The 19,010-nt window shown below is 43.6% G+C and overlaps 2 protein-coding genes across 3 annotated transcripts in view; both read right to left on the bottom strand.

Moving 5' to 3' along the window:
• Positions 1 to 711: 711 nt before the first annotated feature.
• On the bottom strand, positions 712 to 11,378 carry RpS13 (ribosomal protein S13). The gene is made up of 3 exons (XM_075680899.1): positions 11,275 to 11,378; positions 9,565 to 9,775; positions 712 to 1,007 (listed from the first exon to the last, which is right to left on the bottom strand). The coding sequence occupies exons 2-3, from the start codon at positions 9,748 to 9,750 to the stop codon at positions 738 to 740; spliced, it is 456 nt and encodes a 151-aa protein (XP_075537014.1). The 5' UTR covers positions 9,751 to 9,775; positions 11,275 to 11,378; the 3' UTR covers positions 712 to 737.
• Positions 11,379 to 13,420: 2,042 nt separating this feature from the next.
• Cbp80 (Nuclear cap-binding protein subunit 1) overlaps positions 13,421 to 19,010 on the bottom strand; it is a 93,131-nt gene continuing 87,541 nt past the window's right edge. For both annotated transcript variants that reach the window (XM_075680897.1, XM_075680898.1), the window contains exons 23-24: positions 17,799 to 17,912; positions 13,421 to 13,565 (exon numbers count right to left, since the gene is read on the bottom strand). In XM_075680897.1, the coding sequence (XP_075537012.1) occupies positions 13,452 to 13,565; positions 17,799 to 17,912 (228 nt within the window). In that variant the 3' untranslated portion in view covers positions 13,421 to 13,451. The remainder of the gene's footprint in view (positions 13,566 to 17,798; positions 17,913 to 19,010) is intronic.

Here is a 19,010-nt window from a genome sequence, read left to right as displayed (position 1 = left end):
ACAGGGAACCTTCACCATGAGAAGGAAATTCACACAATAAAAATGGATTGGAGCGCATACAGCAGACATTGTCAGCTCCTGACTGGAACCTTATCATTATCATTGAAAAGGAATGTGTACAATCAGTGCACTTTACCAGTGCTAACATATGGGGCAGAAACTTGTGAGTGACAATAAAGCATGAGAACAAGTTAAGGACCACGCAAAGAGTGATACGGGTATAGCCGTTCTTTTAATTGTAAATATGGAGCTGGGCAGGTCATGGTAATGCGCAGGTTAGATAACTGATGGACGATAAGGGTTGCAGAACAGGTGCCAAGAGAAGGGAAGCGCAGTCAAGGACAGCAGAAGACTAGGTGGGGCGATGAAATTAGGAAATTCGCGGACGCTAGTTTGAATCAGTTGGTACAGGACAGGGGTATTTGGAGATCGCAGGGAGAGGCCTTCCCTCCTGCAGTGGACATAAAATAGGCTGATGATGATGATGGACGCTAACTTCAACATTGGTGTCCACCAGGAACTATGTTCAGTGGGCAGAGAGTAGGCGTAGTGCAACTTAGTGGGCAGAGCTCACACTGAATTCTTTCGTTGTAGAATTATATGTACTCTTCTTGTGGCCCAAAATATGACATCAAATGTGTGTAGTATTGGCCTCAATGAGAAAATCGATGGTGCATAAGGACAATGACAATAACGACACAAAGACTGGCATGAAGGCGTATGGCTTTAATGGCAGCTCAGGCGACGAGGGCTGAGGCTGTGGATGACTCGTACCTCCAGGTGGGAGCCAGGATACGCTTGGCCTTGTAGTAGCGCACCAGCCTGTGGATGCGGCTCTCGACCAAGATGAGACGGAACTTGGAGTCACGGTCCTTGCGGTTGCGTTCAAGGTGCTTGCGGATGGCCACCGCCTTCTTGATCAGTGAGTACAGGTCCTCGGGAAGGTCAGGGGCCAGGCCCTTGCCCTTCAGGATGCGCAGGATCTTGTTGCCTGTCACCCAGCGCACCTGTAGTTGCCAGGGCAAAAGCAATGCACAGTGAATCCATTTTGCCTTGTTTGCTGTCACTAATACATTTACAATCATGGGAAGCTTATGCCATTCTGGAAATTTCACTGCAGTCAAATTCCACTAATCTGCTCTCCTTTGCGCCAGTCACAGCATATGTGACCCCCACTGGAGCCACTCACAGAAGACGGTAGAACTTGAAAGAATCCAGAATAAAAGCGCAGTTTTCACAAGACATTCCGCTGTCACAAAATGAGACAGCCTCTTTCTAATGGACATCATCATCACAGACCTCTTATATATGAGCAAGTCATTCCTATAAATTGCTGTAGCTAATTTCCAAGTTCCGATAACATAGAAAAGTTGCGTCAAATTAGCTGACTCACTGATCCTCAGCTGTGCTCTAACAAGAGCTGCACAACAGTGTTGCACATTAATGAAGTATGCATACCTGCCAGCTCTTCCAAATTTTTCATTGAGTTTATGAATTCAGGATCACTCTACGATTTATTGAATGTTGCATGAACTTTTACGAAAAATTAACTATGTTCTCGAAAAGCTTTTGAAAGTGTTGGGGCAGGAAAATACTGCAAAAGAGAAATTGTGATGTTACCTGCATTGCCTTCTTGTGGCAGCACAAGTTATCATATGCCGTAGAGATATTTGCATAGAATAAGTGAGTGAGCGAGAGGGAAAGCTAGAAGAGGAAAGGCAGGGAGGTTAACCATACAAGTGTTCGGTTCGCTACCTTACACTAAAGGCAAAGAAAAGAGCCAGCAGAAAGAGGAAAGGAATGCACACTACGCACACATGGGAGGATGCAGAGGTTTGTAAACAATCACCAAGATCGGTGCATTTCAGAAACCGTACTAGTGCACAAACAGCTTCTGTTGCCAGTAACGGATGTATCGGCCATGGTCTGATTATCTTTGACTTGGGAAGACTGCCTGCAGTTCAACCGGTTTAGTTTTCGGGAGGCAGAGAGGCACTGGATGCTGTACCAAGAACAGGTACACAAGTGCTCAATGGTTTTCTCGTACATTCAGGAGTCGCGCGTAGAGCTCTCAGCCATTCCAATAAGAAAGTAAGTGTTAAGTAATAATAAGTAAGTAAGTAAGTAAGTAAGTAAGTGCCACCCATAGCCATACGTGGTACAGCAATGTTGCTTTTAAGTAGCTGAAAAAGTTATTGCGATCTAAAAAAATGTGCGATATTTGTTACTGCATACCCGCCAACATGAAGATTTGGAAATTCGTAAGACTATTGTGATGAGGGGGGGAGGGGAGCCCTTCTTTTTTTTTAAGGAATTTACCTTTTGTGACAAGCTTAAGTTTTCACAACCACAAATGAAATCTGTCTTGGAGAGTAAAGAGCGAAAACTCCACTGGGGCACAATTTATTTTTGCAATGATTTTGCTGTTGCCGACTTTGCCTGCTTCAGAAACTTATCCATGTAGGTTTGCTCAAAGCAAGTACCATTCTGGTGCCCCTTGACCATCACCAGACTTTCGAGTGTTTTCTCAAACACAGATGAGCGAAACTCCATTCGAGTTTGTTCACAGTGCTGAGTATTCTCTCACATTCAGCATTGCTGTGGGGAATGAAGAGAATACCCAGCATAACCATTTAAATTCTGTGCAAACTGAGCGATCCATCGACACTCTGAACGCTTCCTGATTGAGGCCACTGCACGTCACACCTTGGCTCGTTCAATATCTCGGCTAGAACCTGATATGCTTGCGAGTTGGCAAACTCTACTTCAAATGCGTCGATTGCTTCTTCTTTTGATCCGCCACTCTGCTGGGGTAAGATAGCAGGGAACGCCATAATAAAATGACGTACGCTGTTGAATGAAGCAGTTTACAAAACTTGTACTTGAGCTACTTCAGCCATCATAAGATTGACGTCTTCTAGCGGTGTGGCAAATGTAATCGCATGCTGCCGTTAGGTACACACGTACAGCAGGGAACTGCTCTCTCTCAATGCAGCTCTTTGTCAACCAAAGAGTAGATTGTGCTGCCAATGACAATGTCTTCATCACCTTTCTGGTTCTCTGCAGCTCCATAGTCAACTTCCAGCAATGAATGACATGCCCTGACAACAACTGGGTGCACAAATCTAGTCAGGAGATTCTCAAGAAGTGGTTCAAGAGGCCCCTCATTATATGAATCTGAGGAGCCTGTGCCTGAAGAAGGCAGTTTGCCTTCTCGAAAAGCAGCATAACATTTTGGAGAAAAAGACAGCACGCCCTGTTTAGCTCAGATGACAAAAAAAGTACAGGTGCTCCTAACGGGTCACGTGGCTGGCTTCTTCAGAATCCTTGGTATTAAGATTCAGTTTTTTTGCTTGAGGTCCAAAATGAGCTCCTTTCTTCTTTAGCAAAAGTTCATTGCCGTTGGTGCTTTTTTTCCCCAAAAGCCTGTAGCAGTCTTGTGAAGATGTGTAGCAGACTTTGGGGTCAGTGCAGGGTTCTTGGGGATTTGTGAGGAAGTCTTCGAAATTTGGTATGACTAAAAACAAGCTCTGCTTCTTGCACTGCTTTCTTCAACTTAACAAAGAAGTTATTTTTTTCTAAGAACCAAATAGAAGTGGACAAGTAGCACCTTCTTCCGTCTCACAATGCAATGCAACAATCTTTTTAATATCGCTGGCTGAGTAGTCATCATCATCAGCCTGTTTTATGTTCACTGCAGGACGAAGGCCTCTCCCTGCGATCTCCAATTACCCCTATCCTGCGCCAAACGACTCCAAGAAGCGCCCGCGAATTTCCTAATTTCATCGCTCCACCTAGTCTTTTGTCTTCGATTGCATTTTCCTTCTCTTGGTAACCATTCTGTAACCTTAATGGTACAACGGTTATCCAACCGGCGCATTACATGACCTGCCCAGCCCTATTTTTCCCTCTTTATGTCAATTAGAATATTGTCTATACCCGTTTTGCTCTCTGATCCAAACCGCTCTCTTTCTGTCTCTTAACGTTATGCCTAGCAATCTTCGTTCCATCGCTCTTTGCACGGTCCTTAACTTGTTCTCAAGCTTCTTTGTCAGTCTCCAAGTCCCTGCCCCATATGTCAGCACTGGTAAAATGCACTGATTGTACACCTTCCTCTTCAATGATAATGGTAAGCTTCCAGTCAAAAGCTGGCAATGTCTGCCATATGCGATCCAACCCATTTTTATTCTGTCAATTTCCTTCTCATGATCTGGCTGAATAGTAGTGAGACAATTATAATGAGTTGCGAAGTTTATCGGGCTAGCATTACAGCTTCCCCCACTTAATTTAATGCAACTGCCACTCAATTTAACACAAGCACCACTGAATTTAATTCACATGTCAGCAAAATTAATCCAAACATCAGTTAATTTAATTCAAGCATAATGCAATTCAATAACCTTTGAAATTTAAGGCAACAAATTTTGTAAAATATTAGGGCTTAATACCTTCAAAATAAAAGGGCAAAGCTTTTGCAATACAATTGTATGCCCCGTAGCTTTCTTCAAGACGTGACCAATGACATCTTTTGGAAGTTTTTCTTCTTTATTATGAGAGTGACACAGCAGACGGCACACCAAAACGAGTTAGTCTGCGTGAGATTGTGGTCATGGTTATTGTGGGGCTGCTTGACTCACACGTCCCCTGATATGTTGTTTTCCCCGCATGTCTCGCATCTCCTGTAATCCGGTTTCTCCACGTGGCTTGGTGCCGGCGGAAGTCGGTCGGGCTGCAGCGCATTACGAGATGGCGCTGCTAGTGCCACCTAACGGCAGAGTTGGTCGGACGCGTCAGGCTTTTCCTCTTTGGCTCAGGGTCGGCAAGTGGCGCGGACATTCTGCGCGTGCGACGATCCGTGCTTCTGTGAGACCATCTCACAAGGCCTACCCCGGAATGGACAAACACGATCGTTCGAATGCGGCACAGTTCCCGTGACTGTACGTGCGAACAACCAGGCGTTGGTGTCCAGCATGGGGCGAACATATTCGCTCGCTATGCGGTCGCAGTGAGTCGGACTTCCGCAATTAGTCGCACGCCCATCGGCATATTTTGTGGATAGCAACTCAGCTAGCAGGCATTAGTCTACAAAAGGTGTAATAAATGCCCTTGTGATTGTTTGCACTACTGCTTACAATAGAATAAGCGCCAAAATTGACGACACACAAGAAGGAATACGGACAGGACAAGGCGCCTTGTCCTGTCCGTATTCCTTCTTGTGTGTCGTCAATTTTGGCGCTTATTCTATTGTAAGTTATGCACCAACTAGCCCCACAACGCGTTTTACTTTGCACTACTGTGTTGTCGTTCCTTTGTCCCAAGAGCTCGGGTGAAAGCCCCACACTATCAAACAAAACATTAATGAGAGAAAACAGGGAGAAGGCGGGAGATGGAAATTCAAGACGATGAGCAAAACCAGAACAAAGTTAAGGCGGGTGCCAACATTTTGACAAGTGCACTTGCCTTTTTCAAGGCCTTGAAAAAGCCCACGTGCCAAACTAATATTAATGAGCAATTCACTGATACTCGCTAGGCACTGGTAGGCTTCAGTCCCTAGTGAATATGATTCACTATTTGACTGCAATACCCATAGCCTTCAATAAAACACCTTGTCATTGATACCATTCAACTGCTCATAAAATTAGCAATTAACTGCACGATACAGCTGATAGGTACAAGTCACCAGTGGTCACAAGTAAAATACAATAAGCACTTCAGTATTCTTGCTATTTTACACACAATAATGTCATTTACATCAAATGAAATGTCATAAAATGAGCTAACTGTGTCTACAAGGAAGTCATATGCTCAAATCACTAGTGAATATTAATCACCTATTTTACTGTCACAGTGGTAACTTTCATTCGTGAACGCCAATCAAGCTGTAATAAAATGAGTACTTTTTTCTTAGCATTGCTCAATGACAACACCAAGTCATCAGTGATCACTAGTAATGGACACAGTGCAATGTTCTACTTTCATGCAGAATAGCATCACGGATGTCAAGTGAAAATTCATTCATACGGCAATTCAATAGGTATACTCACTAGGAGATGCTTATTCAATTGCTTAGTCCTCCTTAGTCACTAGTGATTGCAAATCACGTTCAATATGACAGTTGCAGCCATCATTTATGCACATCATCATCAATAGAACTGTCAATAAATGAGCATTTTATTTTGTTAACATTGCTAATTGACAAGGCAGTCATTACTGATCACTAGTAATAAGCTCAGTTCGGTGTTCTTGAACTTTTATGCAGCATAGGTCATGAATTGAACTTACTGGCGCTTGGATTAAATTGAGCAGGAAAAGCTGTAGAACGTCTCGGTAAAGTCTCTAGTTGTGTCCTAAATTAACTATAATTCCTCTCTTATTCAAGCTCTGTTCTCGTTAGTATTGACGCCTCAGCCGTTTTCAAGTATTAACTCTTTCGGGACCGCGGTCCGGATATTGTGCAAAAAGGCACGATCAAGTTGCGCGCACTCTCAAACGCGCAATTTTCACGGTGGAACACGTGTCGCCATCTAGTGGGGTTGTTTCACGTCTCTAGTTCTTGTTTTTGTGCAATTCGCCTCTCTCGCGGCAGGCGGCAACGTAGGAGAGATTTTAATCTTGGGCGCGGCGGCGGCCGAGATTGAGAAGCATGGTGTCAACGTCGCATCAGGCCACGCGAAGAAAGAAGCATCTGTCGCGCGATTCAGCTGCTTCGACTGCGAATTTTTCTGATACAACGAGTAGCGAAGAGTCCGAACATGAATTCTCAAGCTCCGATTTCAGTTCAGAGAGTGATCCAGCGTCGCGATCACCTGGACCGTCAACTAGTGTCCGAAGGTGAGTATTTAGTTTCGCTTTCCGCCCGCTCTTGAGTATTTACGCGGGATCACTATATGTTCTCATTATTTTTCTGTGTTTGGTAGGGCTTCTAGAACCTACGGGAACGATGTCCTGCCCCTGCGGCAGAAGCGTTATTCAGTTTTCTCCCAAGCGGGAACCTGGTGTGCATCTGACTGAAGATGTAGGTGTGGCACTCCGAAGCACCACAAAGAGATTCCTGACCGCCCTCGACTTCTTTTTCCTTTTTTTCTCGGCTGAAGTTATCCAGACTGTTTGCGAGAACACCAATAAATATGCTTACACGAAGATCTTGGAGAAGCCCACTCATGCCCGTCCCGATGGGTCTTGGGAAGAGGTCACTACAAGTGAAATGAGAAAGTTCATTGGGCTCATAGTCTACATGGGCATCTTGAAAGCATCTATAGTGGTCTGCTGCCACCACGAATTATGCCGCGGCGTAGCTTCATAGCACTGCTTGCGATGCTACATGTCGCCGACTTGGACGATGTCACTCAGATGTCGAAAGGAAAGCTTCGCTTCGTGTGGTGGCTTCTGCAGCACATGAATAAAGTGTCGGCAAAGCTATTTCAGCCTCATCGAGACCTCTCTGTGGATGAACGCATGGTGAAGTCGAAAGGGAAATCAGGGATACGGCAGTACATCAAGGATAAGGTGACCAAGTGGGGCTATAAGCTGTGGGTTCTTGCAGACCCGGTCACCGGGTATACAGTGCAGTTTGCTGTATACACAGGCAAGCGCGAGCAGCCAGGGCCCCACGGGTTGGCTTTCGATGTAGTTTGCCAGCTGTGTGCAGAACACTTTGATCAGGGCTACAAAATTTTTATGGATAATTTTTACACCTCCACACACCTGTTCAGTCACCTCCTCGATCGGAAAACATTGGCTTGCGGGGCTACGCGAAAAGACCGCCGCGGATTCCCTGTTGAATTGAAAGACACGCGCTAAGAAAAGAAAGCTAAACGAGGTGACATTAGATGGTTGCGCGACCAAGAAATTCTCTATCTTCAATGGAAAGACTGACGCGTAGTAAACATGATGAGCACGATGCACACAGCCAACGAGACAGTCACCGCAAAAAGAAGACAAAGAAGTGTAAGTACCTGGACCCAAATTTCTATCCCAAAGCCTTTGCTAATTCACGATTACAATTCTGGAATGCTTGGAGTGGACAAATCAGATCAGATGATTGGCTACTACAATGTACTGATGCGCAGTGTCCGCTGGTGGAAGACTCTCTTCTTCCACTGCATCGACATAGCATGCGTGAATAGTTTCATACTATTCCAAGAATATCGCAAATTACATCCAGACGTCCCTGAGCTGGCCAGAAATGCTTCCTTTGACCATTTAGCTTTCAAGGAGGAACTGGAGCAACAGCTTCTTGATCTTGAAGGAGCCAAGCAAACTCGTGCTCCTCCACCACCACCTGCAAAGCCTCCACTCCACAAGCCCCAAAAAGTGGAGAGACGCAAAAATTGTAAACTTTGCTATCGACAAACCAAGAATGAGGTCAAGACTACTGTTTTCTGCAGTGACTGCAACGCACATTTGTGCTTCAATGCTTCACGGAATTGCTTCCTCGAGTGGCACCGAGAGGGTGCACAGAAGTGAGGGGTGAACAGTGGTGTGAGAAAACACACACACACACAAAAAAAAAAAAAAAAGAACATGTACATAAGCCTGCAAAGTTTTTTTGCCTCAAAGTTGTCATAGAGGTATTTTAGCACATTTTTTATATCCTGGAATTTTTTAGTGCTGCTTTCTACTTTCATATGCAACAATTTCCAACTTTTTTTGTTTACCTGAAGAAAAAATTTGCATTTTGAGATTTTTTTTTCTGTTATGTTTACTATTTAGTCATTTCAATTTTTCTACAATAAAAGTCCAATCACTTAGCTTCATTTTGATGCATGTTTCAACAAGATAGTGCAAAAATTTCATTGAATAAAAAAATATTTTCAAGCATGTATCAGAATTGCCTTTTTTGGACGGTCCCGAAAGAGTTAATCTATCACTTTAGCTTGATTTAATATTTGCACTTAGTGTGTGATGAGTGAAGTGCGTGAGGAGAATGCAGTGCTTGGAAAGAAGGAAGGTGACAGCGAAGTGTTGCTTCCCTCATCATGCAGTGATGAACTGCCTTGTGGAACTGCACTGCGTTGTTCATATTATCTGTAGCTGTCGCGGTGAAACATTTGATTGTTAGTTACCAATGTCAATCTTTTTCCCATCCTGTGCATGTCATCGTGAACAAGCGGCTTCATCCTATCAGGGGCTCCGAGGTTCTGCCTCGTTAACCCACACCGAAACTAAAAAGAACTTGCATCATAGTGTCCCTTCAAGTGGGCATCAACTATAGCAGCTATATTAAATAAGCCACGTCACCTCCCACATTCCCCCTGAGGAACAGTAATTCTGAAAGTTCAAATTTAAGTTCAAGTTTAAGCATTAATAAAAGAGTAGAAAAGAAGAATAGAACATGTTAGTGGTATGTTAATTCGAACTTTCTTTTTTGGTCGCATTTTAATTATGGTAAAGCTAGAAGGGTGTTTTCAGTGGAAGTAGTTGACAATGAGGGTGCACATGGTCTGGCCAAATATCAAGTGCTCCACATGTACAAAGCCACAAGACAGTGTTGTGTTATTGGTACTGCGTGTTGTCCCTACAGCGCTACTTGGTTTCCCAAAATAATAAGGGGCGTGCACATACCTGAGCCACACCGTGAGAATCCCTAAGGATGACACCAATCTGCGAAGGTGTTAGGCCCTTCTTGGCCAGCTTGTAGATGTGCTCCTTGACATCGTCAGGAGTGAGCTTGAGCCACGTGGGCACGCTCCGCCGGTATGGCAATGCCGACTGGGAGATACCTTTGCCACTACAGTGCATACGCCCCATCTCGAATGCCTTGTGCTACGCAACCCTGCAAATCAATCAGAGCATGTGAATGTAACACAAGCCACAACAAAACACAACTGGTGCTGGGCATCAGGTCTGCTATAGAGCACTTAGAAAACATACGCAAGATTAAACAGAGAGTGTTACTTGCATGCAGTGCAAATTGTGGAGATAAAAACAGCACATTAATCAAGATATGGGCCAGAATGAACAAAATTTCTGCTCTTCTCGGGATACATTCAACATGAAATTAAAATAATATTTAAGCCACCAACGAAGAGACAGCCAATGCGCTACTGCACGCTTTCAACTGGTGTCACGCCCATAAAGCCTGGGAAAACAGGGGGATGGCAGGAGATAGAAATTCAAGACGATGAGCAAAACCAGAACAAGGTGAAAGCAGGAGGCAACGTTTCGACAAGTGGACTTGTCTTCAAGGCTTTTTCCAATCTTCTCATAAAGCCTGTTTTACATGGGGCACTTTTGATTGCGATTTTGCGCCTGCGAATTCTGTGGAATTTTTCGTTCGATGTTAGCAGTAACTTCGTCTACCATATCGCTCGTGCAAGGTGGACGGGGAACCAATAACATGTCACGGTGACCTGCCAACTTGCTTTTTGTATTTATAGAGTAATGAGAGCAAACGGGAAAAAGCTTCACGAAAACAATTTATAGTATGCTTCACTTCGTTTTTAACGAACTGAATAAGCCAACGGCAACAATACAGGCTCACTAAGTGCATACAAACGCGATAATCGCTGTCAGTGCGGTTGGTGCATGTGAAACTGGATTGCGAAGTCAGCATATGCGAACATCGTAGTGCAAGATCGCTTTATGAATACAGTTGAGATAATGTGAATACGCAGCAGTTCATTTTCGTCGTACTTCAGCTGCAGCAGCTAGGGAAGGAATTTTTACCATTAAATGCAAATACAGACTAGAGGTAACAGCCCGCCTTTTCTTTATAATGTATCCTACTAGCAGATCTATGACAGAACGAGACGGCCTGAGGAGTCTGCTCCGACCAACCTTTTTGGGAAATGATAGCTCCTACACCATAAAAATGGATCCAATAGCGGCAGCGCAAAATCCAGATTAGTTGTAGTTGCAAAGCGGACTATGTGACTAGCATTTGATCGCTTTATAACATCCAAGCTCGGTAAACGTGAGGATTAGGGTTAGCGCTAAGCGGCACATCTAATCTAGCGAAAGCATATCCCTATCTCCAGTCAGGCAAAATACTAGCCAATGCACTCCTGCTCAGTAATCGCTTCTTGTACGCAGGCTAACGTTATATAGTAAACAAATAAAATCTCATCACCGCTCACAACCGCTAAAGACATGTTGGAAAAAGAAGTCAGGTCGACCTCGCCGCCTAGGCCTATGCGACATTCCGCCGATCAATTAACAAGAACTAATATGTAATATTTGTCGACAAATTGGTCCACTGCAATGACAATATACTTTACCCAGTGATTCTTTCAAGCAAATGACAATATGCACGCAATTCAAATGAATACTTACAGCGTCCGATAGCACGCGTGTCGCACACGCGAAGGAGTCGGTGAAAAAGAGACGTTGCCAGACTCGCCGACTCGCCTACAGAGGAATGCCTAAAAGTAGCCAAAAAGTGTTTGCACAATGCCAAGGCCTTTTTACTACACAAGTATAAATTGTTACTTCAATTTAGAAAATAAAGATTATTCAGTAATTTGTATTGTGTAGCTTCTGTGAATATATTTGTACGCATGATAATTTTTAAACTTTCCGTACATTTGACCACAGGCTGTTTCCCAAGGTCCCATGGAATGTCCGAACCATAGAGTTTCCTACAATAATTATTGTATGAAAATCTATGATCCAAACCTCCGAACGTTCCAAACTGCTGGCGTTTCGGTTGCTGTTTCAGTTTCATTTGGCTGGTAAAACCACTTCGTGGATGGATGAATAGAAAAACTTTGTTGAGAGTAGGATTATCGCACAACGGGCCGCTCCCACGTCCTTATCTTATACGTGAATTTCGGATTGCACTTAGCGCGTTCCGAGTATACTGAAGACAAATTGTAACACGCCCCACAAGAAACAGCAGAACACCGATCTCGAAGCCTGCGCTCTCGCACACAGCGAGTTACGTCCCGATGTCGGCGCTTGATAAACACGTAGTGCCTGCATTTGGTTTTCTGATCTTTCTTTTACTACCGAGGGCAAGCCATAACGCGGCGACCAGTCCCACCTGCATTTATTTCCCCTCCTCCCATTAGGACCCTCACGTAGTCCTAACGCTGCTGGCGTATAGCTCAGATCGGTTTCGGTTACAACCTGCGTGACGTGAACATGCAAAACATTCGCGCTGCCGATGAGCGACTTAATAGCAAGAGAACGCTGATTAATTCGCGGGTAGGTGTAACTAAAGCACTTACAAATTGATGTGATGATTATATATATATATATATATATATATATACATACACGGTCAATATTTGAAGTTGTTCTAATGTTACTGAAACCACATGTGGCTACATTTGTATACGACTTGTACGCAACTCACCTTCACGTAATGTAGGGATTTCATTGAGCGCAGTTAACTTGCATTGCTAAACTATGCTTAGAAATGTTACACTTTATTGCCTCCTGCATTTTATCCAACAGATATTACATTAGGCAATATTACATTAGGCAAATACTTCAGAAGTAGCCGTCACATGCACGTGTAACGAGCAACTGTTCTGTGGCAGCAAACATTACAATTGTATACCACTTTCCCCTTTTTCATACTACTTGCAAGAGGCACTGCCATGCTGTAACACGTTATACGTGTTGTGTAGCGTAGTCTCGCTCCACCCTGGCCGTGACTGTGACAGCAATAGTTCAGCTCTTTATTAACATTCTAAATCTCTAGTACAAATCGCACACGAATGTTGTGGGCCAAATGAGAGATTTGAGAAGGATCTTAAATATATTAAAATATTTGATTATGCTTGAATATTGGAGTCTATGTTCCTGCATGGGGCGTCGGTGTCCTCGGCGTAGCCGAGCGAAAGCGGGGTGCAGTGGGGGATGAAATTTCTTTTGCTAATTTTGTTTTTGTATTTTTACATTCCTTTGTAATTATTTAGAGTAACCTGCATATTTATTTGCTGTTCCTACTCGCACTTTATTCCTCGCAGTTTATTTTAGTCTTTGTGGCCAGTCATCTTGCTGCTTCTTTACTTTTTTTTCTTCTTTCTTTTCTATCCTCTCCTTACTAAAGATTAGGTGGCCTATGTGCCGGTGGCAATTGCTGGCCTGCTCCTTCCCTATCTCCCTCTCTGTGCTTTGCACGTGTTTTAATATCAAATAGTAATACCCTATCGAAAGCTGCCTGTCGTGCACATGGTCAAATCATTTAGTCTACTGGTAAATTAAGTGCCCATAATAATAATCAATTCACGAAGTGCAGTGACCTTTCACTACATCTCACTTACAAACTGCCCCCAGATGAATGGACTGCCAAATATCTCTGCATGTATGCTTGTAACCCTTGCATGTTACCTCAAGCATTTTCACAAAACTGCTAATGTTATGTAACAAAAAATAAAACTGTCGTGCCAGCGTAATGCATAATTGTGCGCTGTGTGGTATGTGGCCTGTGTAGCACAGGGCACAGCCAAAAGAAAACAAGCACATGATGCAACTGTGAAGATGGTTCTTTAATGGCTCATTTATGCACGTAATGCTGCGAACTGCTGGAACACCTCCAGCACATGAGGGTCGATGTCGCTGGTGAACAAAAGCGATTCCAATGTGCTCACATATTTGAAGACATGTTCATGGTGCTGCAACGGAAGGTGGAACATAATATTAACAATTTGTTGCCCATACTCTTACTCGCCAACTCCATCCACTGCTGAAAAACACACCGAGTCAGGTGAGTAAACCAATGAAGGCAACCAGACGGGTTAATTCATTGTCTGGCTCTCATCAACCATCACATGACGCTGACTGAATGGAACCTTCACAAAAGTATCAGTGGCAAAATATGTGCAAGGCTCCTCCTTTCACAGAAGATGCAACTAGATCTCGCCACTGATTCACTAACACGAGCCACAAGGAGTTCAGGAGACTTTGTAGAGAATTTGATTGCCATTGATCCAAGCCACATTGTATGGTTAGACTGCACTCGAAAATGGCAAACAACACTCGTGCAACCTTAGCGCTTCCTTTAGTTTGAACATAGCATCATTCGAACTGACCTCACAAGCCATGTCAGGGTTTGAATTAATGAGTCAAGTTATAGTGTACTAAATATTGCGTGAAAGTAAAGAACACACATTCACATATGCCTTTATTATCATTATCTTTTCACTGCATTTTCTTTCAGCCTCCACTTAAAGGTCTAGACAATTGCAGGAACCAAATGCAAGCAGAAATAGTAATACTATTGCAGAGCAAACCTCGAAGTAAATTTTGTGAAGCTGCACAAATTAATGACAAACTGCAACTAAGTTTGACCTTGGCTTAATTTGTCATAAACTAGTAATATATGCCATTGAACCAATCTTGAAAAAGCTGCATGGCTGGCAATCGCATAGTTTTCTTGTCGGCAGTCTTCAAACAGCACCTAAGCAAACCACGCATGGACGCAAATGATGCTTATTATGCAAGTACCAGAAGGCTACCTTCGAGATGATTTAGCGCACCATGGGCACCGAGCACTGAGGCTGGCTTGTGTCGCCATGCACCTGGAGCTACTTCACCAAAAGAGACCAATTGGACACACGGTTGTCTCAATGTCTCGGTGGCACGAAGGCTCGTCGCAGCACCCCGTAGTATTTATGCTGTGCAGTAGACTCAGCTACACACAACTGCATTGTGCACAGCACAACATTTGCTATGTGCATGACAGGACTGTAGTATGCTTGTACTCGTGTGCTCTAGTCTGGCCGTGCTATATGCTGCAGACTGGCTTTGTCCTGCACCAGCTTGACCAATGATAGCTGCCAAATTCAGAATGTGCATTTTGAAGTACTATCAATAGCTGATGAGAGGATTTTAACTTTAGTGGCCCCTCACAGCACTAAGAAGTCTTGTGCATTTGCTCTGATGTCAGAGCTTGCTGATGCAGCCAGCTGGACCCTTTTTCTAAGCTCCCATGTGATGTGTCATGGTTTGAGCTGAGGCAACCACCACTGGCTGCATTCCTTTTGTTTTTGTGACAAAAGGCGAAACACAGATCAACATTCACACATATTTTAAGGGTATTATAAAGCTTTATTTGCTGCCTAGTACTAGGTACTAGGTCGATGGTGTCATAACGTCTCATTAACAATGCATCACTAGCACTCAATTACTGATAATAAAAAAATATCCTTCTATTGCATTACAGTACAGAAAAAATGCTACTGGTCCACTTTCATTGAATTCTCAGGTAAAAAAGTCTTTTAACACTATCTTGACAACACCACAGATGGTCAAAAAGTTTAATTTTCGCTCGTCCCCTTGTTGCCTGCACCGTCACGATTTTGTAGTTTTGGTATTGAGTAGTACTGCACTGGTTTTGTTGGCTTGCGACTGATACTAACTGCAAGCAGCAGAAAATGTTGTGTTGTTTCCTACTGGTTTCTCGTCACACTTTTTTTTTACACAAGAAGACTGTAGCACCAGCTCCTGGGTGCTGTTTTATTGACCAATGACAGTAAAGGGTGGTGATGAAATATGCAGCATCTCATCACCTCGCTCGTGGCAGGCGATTGTCTTTTCTTGGCACGAAACAAGCACTGCGAGGTTTCTGGAATGGTACTAACCAGTCCACATTGACTTAATATTTGCCGTTAGTGTCCTTTTCAATAGAAGGCAGAACACCTGCCTCCTGAAAACCCAATGTCTCTGTCAGGGTGTCTACCAAGTTGACATGTACAAATTCCCTGAGTTTTCCAGGTTTTCCCTGAGTGCCTTCGCAAAATTTCCTGAGTGATACTGAACTTTGTATTATGCCAAGATGGGCTGACATCATGTCACCCGATGCTGCCACTCTCTAGTAAACATGTTAAAAATGAAAAAAAAATGACTTAATCCAGTTTGAATAGTAATGAGTAGTGCTTATATTATTCAAAAAGAAAACAGAAGGGAAGGCTTAGTAAAATGCACAGCGAATAAATTATTATTGAAAAAAATAAAATGGTAAAGCCCATTGCAATTTGAGTCAAACATTTTCAAGTATGAATAAGTATGAATAAAAAGAGGTGCATACAGAAGCAAATATTTTCAACTATGAGCTATTTCTATCAGCTGATGGCAAGCTCATTGGTATGAGGCCCGAACTTTGTCACAATTGAGATTCTCTCTCAGCAGCTGGATAGTCAACCTCAACTGTCCTGACACACTCGCTTCCAGTGCACAACGCCTCAGTGTTGTGTCTCCCCACTTTAAAGTTTATTTTGGTTTGATGAGGGGCACCTGCATCTCAGCGTCAGCCAACACTTCGTTTTCTCAGCTCAAGCTCTTTCAAAGAAGCGGCGGCACACTTCCTTTGTCGTTCATCCCCCAATGCGTCGGTCTTTCCTATGCTCACCCTCCTTCCAGCACGCATTCACCCCACTGACCATGTGAAGCATCCTCTTGGACAGTTGTAAAGTCAACGCCCGATTTTTCGGACTCCATAGGGGACGCGAAAACGTCAAAAAAAAAAATCGGCCAATCAGAAAAAATGAATGCATGTTTCTTACTGCCCCCAAGGGACTCAAATTGCAGCAGTCATGTCCGAAGAATGCTCAGAATGACTGCCAGTACACTTATTAGGTATATCGGTGCTCGTAATGTGACAGGAGACCGCGTGTGCACACGAGTATAGTAATTAATACATACAGCATCCAGTGACAATTGTCTCTTTCTGCGCTTAAGCTTCACCGCAATACTTTGCACATGCTTCACTGCGTCACATTCTTGTATCGAGGCGAAGCTGACTTTCAAAAACTGGCATTGTGCAACACGCCATGCTTTTAGAGCTTCGAAGCCAATCGCGAGGATTACAAAGGCAGAATCGGTGTTATTGCTGACAACGGCAAAGTCTTTCAAAGAAAACCATAGCACCAAACAGCAAGAAGCTTAATAGAAAACGTCGAAGCAGCTAGGCTTAGCATTCCCGCGGTGTTTGCTACAGCTCTCAGCGTATCTGCGTGCGAGAGCGCCGGTTTGAGGCGGCGCGACAATCAAACAAAATGGCGGTGGCGGTGGCTTCGATTACTGCCATTTCGGACCTGCGGTCACAGCAAAAAGTCCTGAAAATTGGATGGTGAAGGGTTCTTGCATCCGAAATTTCAGACGTTTCTATACACTGACCTATGGGGCACGTGGTGATGCCGCGAAACCGTCTGAATTATAGGACATGTCACAAAATTTGGGCGTCCGCAAAACCTGTCAACTGTACACTGGCAACTCTTCCAGCTGACAACACAGCGTCAAAGACTATTCTTTACAATCCCTCTCTGTTACTCAAAGCCAGCATTAGCACGACTTTCATTCCCTTTCAATAAGATTAGAGCTTATTTTCCCTGATAGAAGCACAAATTCCCTCAGTTTTCCCTGAGTATTTCCAGACTATTCAGAATCCCTGAGAATTCCTGGTTTTCCCGGTCTTCCCAGTTGGTAGCCACCTTGCCTGTGTGGGAAGACTAATTCTCAGTGGTCATGCACAAAACAGTTCTACATTTCAACCCTTCAAGCAGTCTCTTGCTCTTCAATGAACGCTGGGCAGTCTAACAAATAATGTTGCATGTCCCCATAATGGTGGCAATTGGTGAGGCTGAAAGTCCAATCTCATGTCGCCATACCAGAATTTGCACCGACAGCCTACAGATACGGTGTAGTAGTGATGCGTCTGATGAGCTGAGTCCCTTGGTTACACATGACTGGTAAAGTAGGGACCAATTCTCATACCTGACTACAGCACTTATACCTACTACATACCTACCACCATCATACCTACTACAGTCATGCATGTAGTACAATCCATGGGTTTTAATTTCTGCAAGGAGCTTGGAACAAATAAATTTCCCCTTGAGTAACTGTACCTGGAAAAATACTTCTTGCAGGCGACCCAGCGTCCAACGAAACCAATATGTCTGGAAGTTCGTGCCTTCAACTTCACACTGGCCAATGTGCTCGGTCAAAGTCATGATGAATCTCTGCAAGAACGGCAACAATGTTTATTATCAATATCATGCGGAAACCACAACTGATTACAGTACAGTTGGTGTTTCAGCAAAGGTTTAGGCAATTCTTAAAAACATTCAATGACACCTACCTTATTCGTGCTGATGGACATCAGAAAAGTACAACAGTCATTGAGTAGCTAGTTAATGTCTTAAAACTAATTAAACAAACTTCAATTATTCCCTTGGGACATAAGGTGCATTAGCAGAATTGAAGTTGGTCTGTGCTCAAGGCATGTCCTCTCAGTATGAATCTGACACTACCACTAGTTGGAGATATTCACCTACAGAATCTGCCATGAAATACGCATAGTTTTGACCCAAAGTGCAGAACGAAGGCTTGGTAGACATTAATTTTATTTATTTAGAACAAACTGCAAATCTTACCTGAGAGTGTTGCAGGAGGAACGCTAAATAAACAACATAGTGCTAAGTCAAACCTCGTTACGTATGACGTAGTTGAAGGGGAAGCCGCAATTTGAATTGAATGAGATTTTATTATTAATATACAAGATACAGTACAAGGAAATATTATACAGGAGAAGGTCCCGAGTTCAAAGACTGTAATGGGACCTCTCTCATTATATCCATTACTTCGTTATATTGACTGCTGGCCTTTAATGCGGTATAGACCCAATGGTGTGTGCAAATTTGCACATGCAAAGACGACTGCGGCTCTGCAGCCCGCTGATTTGCTACGCAGCCGCGTATATGGGGGAATTTTAATAAAACAATAGAAACTACCCCGCAACTTTTTAGCACCTGACACGACAGCCTTTACAATAGCCTCTATCTGTCCCAATGTGATGGTCTTTTGCTCTTGCTTTCCACTTGGCTCGCTCATATTGTTGTGAAACCGGTGAAACAGCAACGTAGCCAAAGAGAACAGCTAGCTGTCTACGATGTGAATGAAGTAAATCGGGCAGCATGCAGCTCATGCAGAACATGGCGTGCCGAATATGCAGGTTGGATGGTGTTGGGCAGCATCCATGGCTTTTGAAGATAGTTTCACTTTCACAAGATTTTGTGAACCTTTCGAAGCAAATGATTGACAGTGCTTGGCACAAGACC

The sequence above is a fragment of the Dermacentor variabilis genome, chromosome 2 (genome assembly GCF_050947875.1).
Source record: "Dermacentor variabilis isolate Ectoservices chromosome 2, ASM5094787v1, whole genome shotgun sequence".
NCBI lineage: Eukaryota > Metazoa > Arthropoda > Arachnida > Ixodida > Ixodidae > Dermacentor > Dermacentor variabilis.
This window is presented reverse-complemented; position numbering and strand designations above follow the sequence as displayed.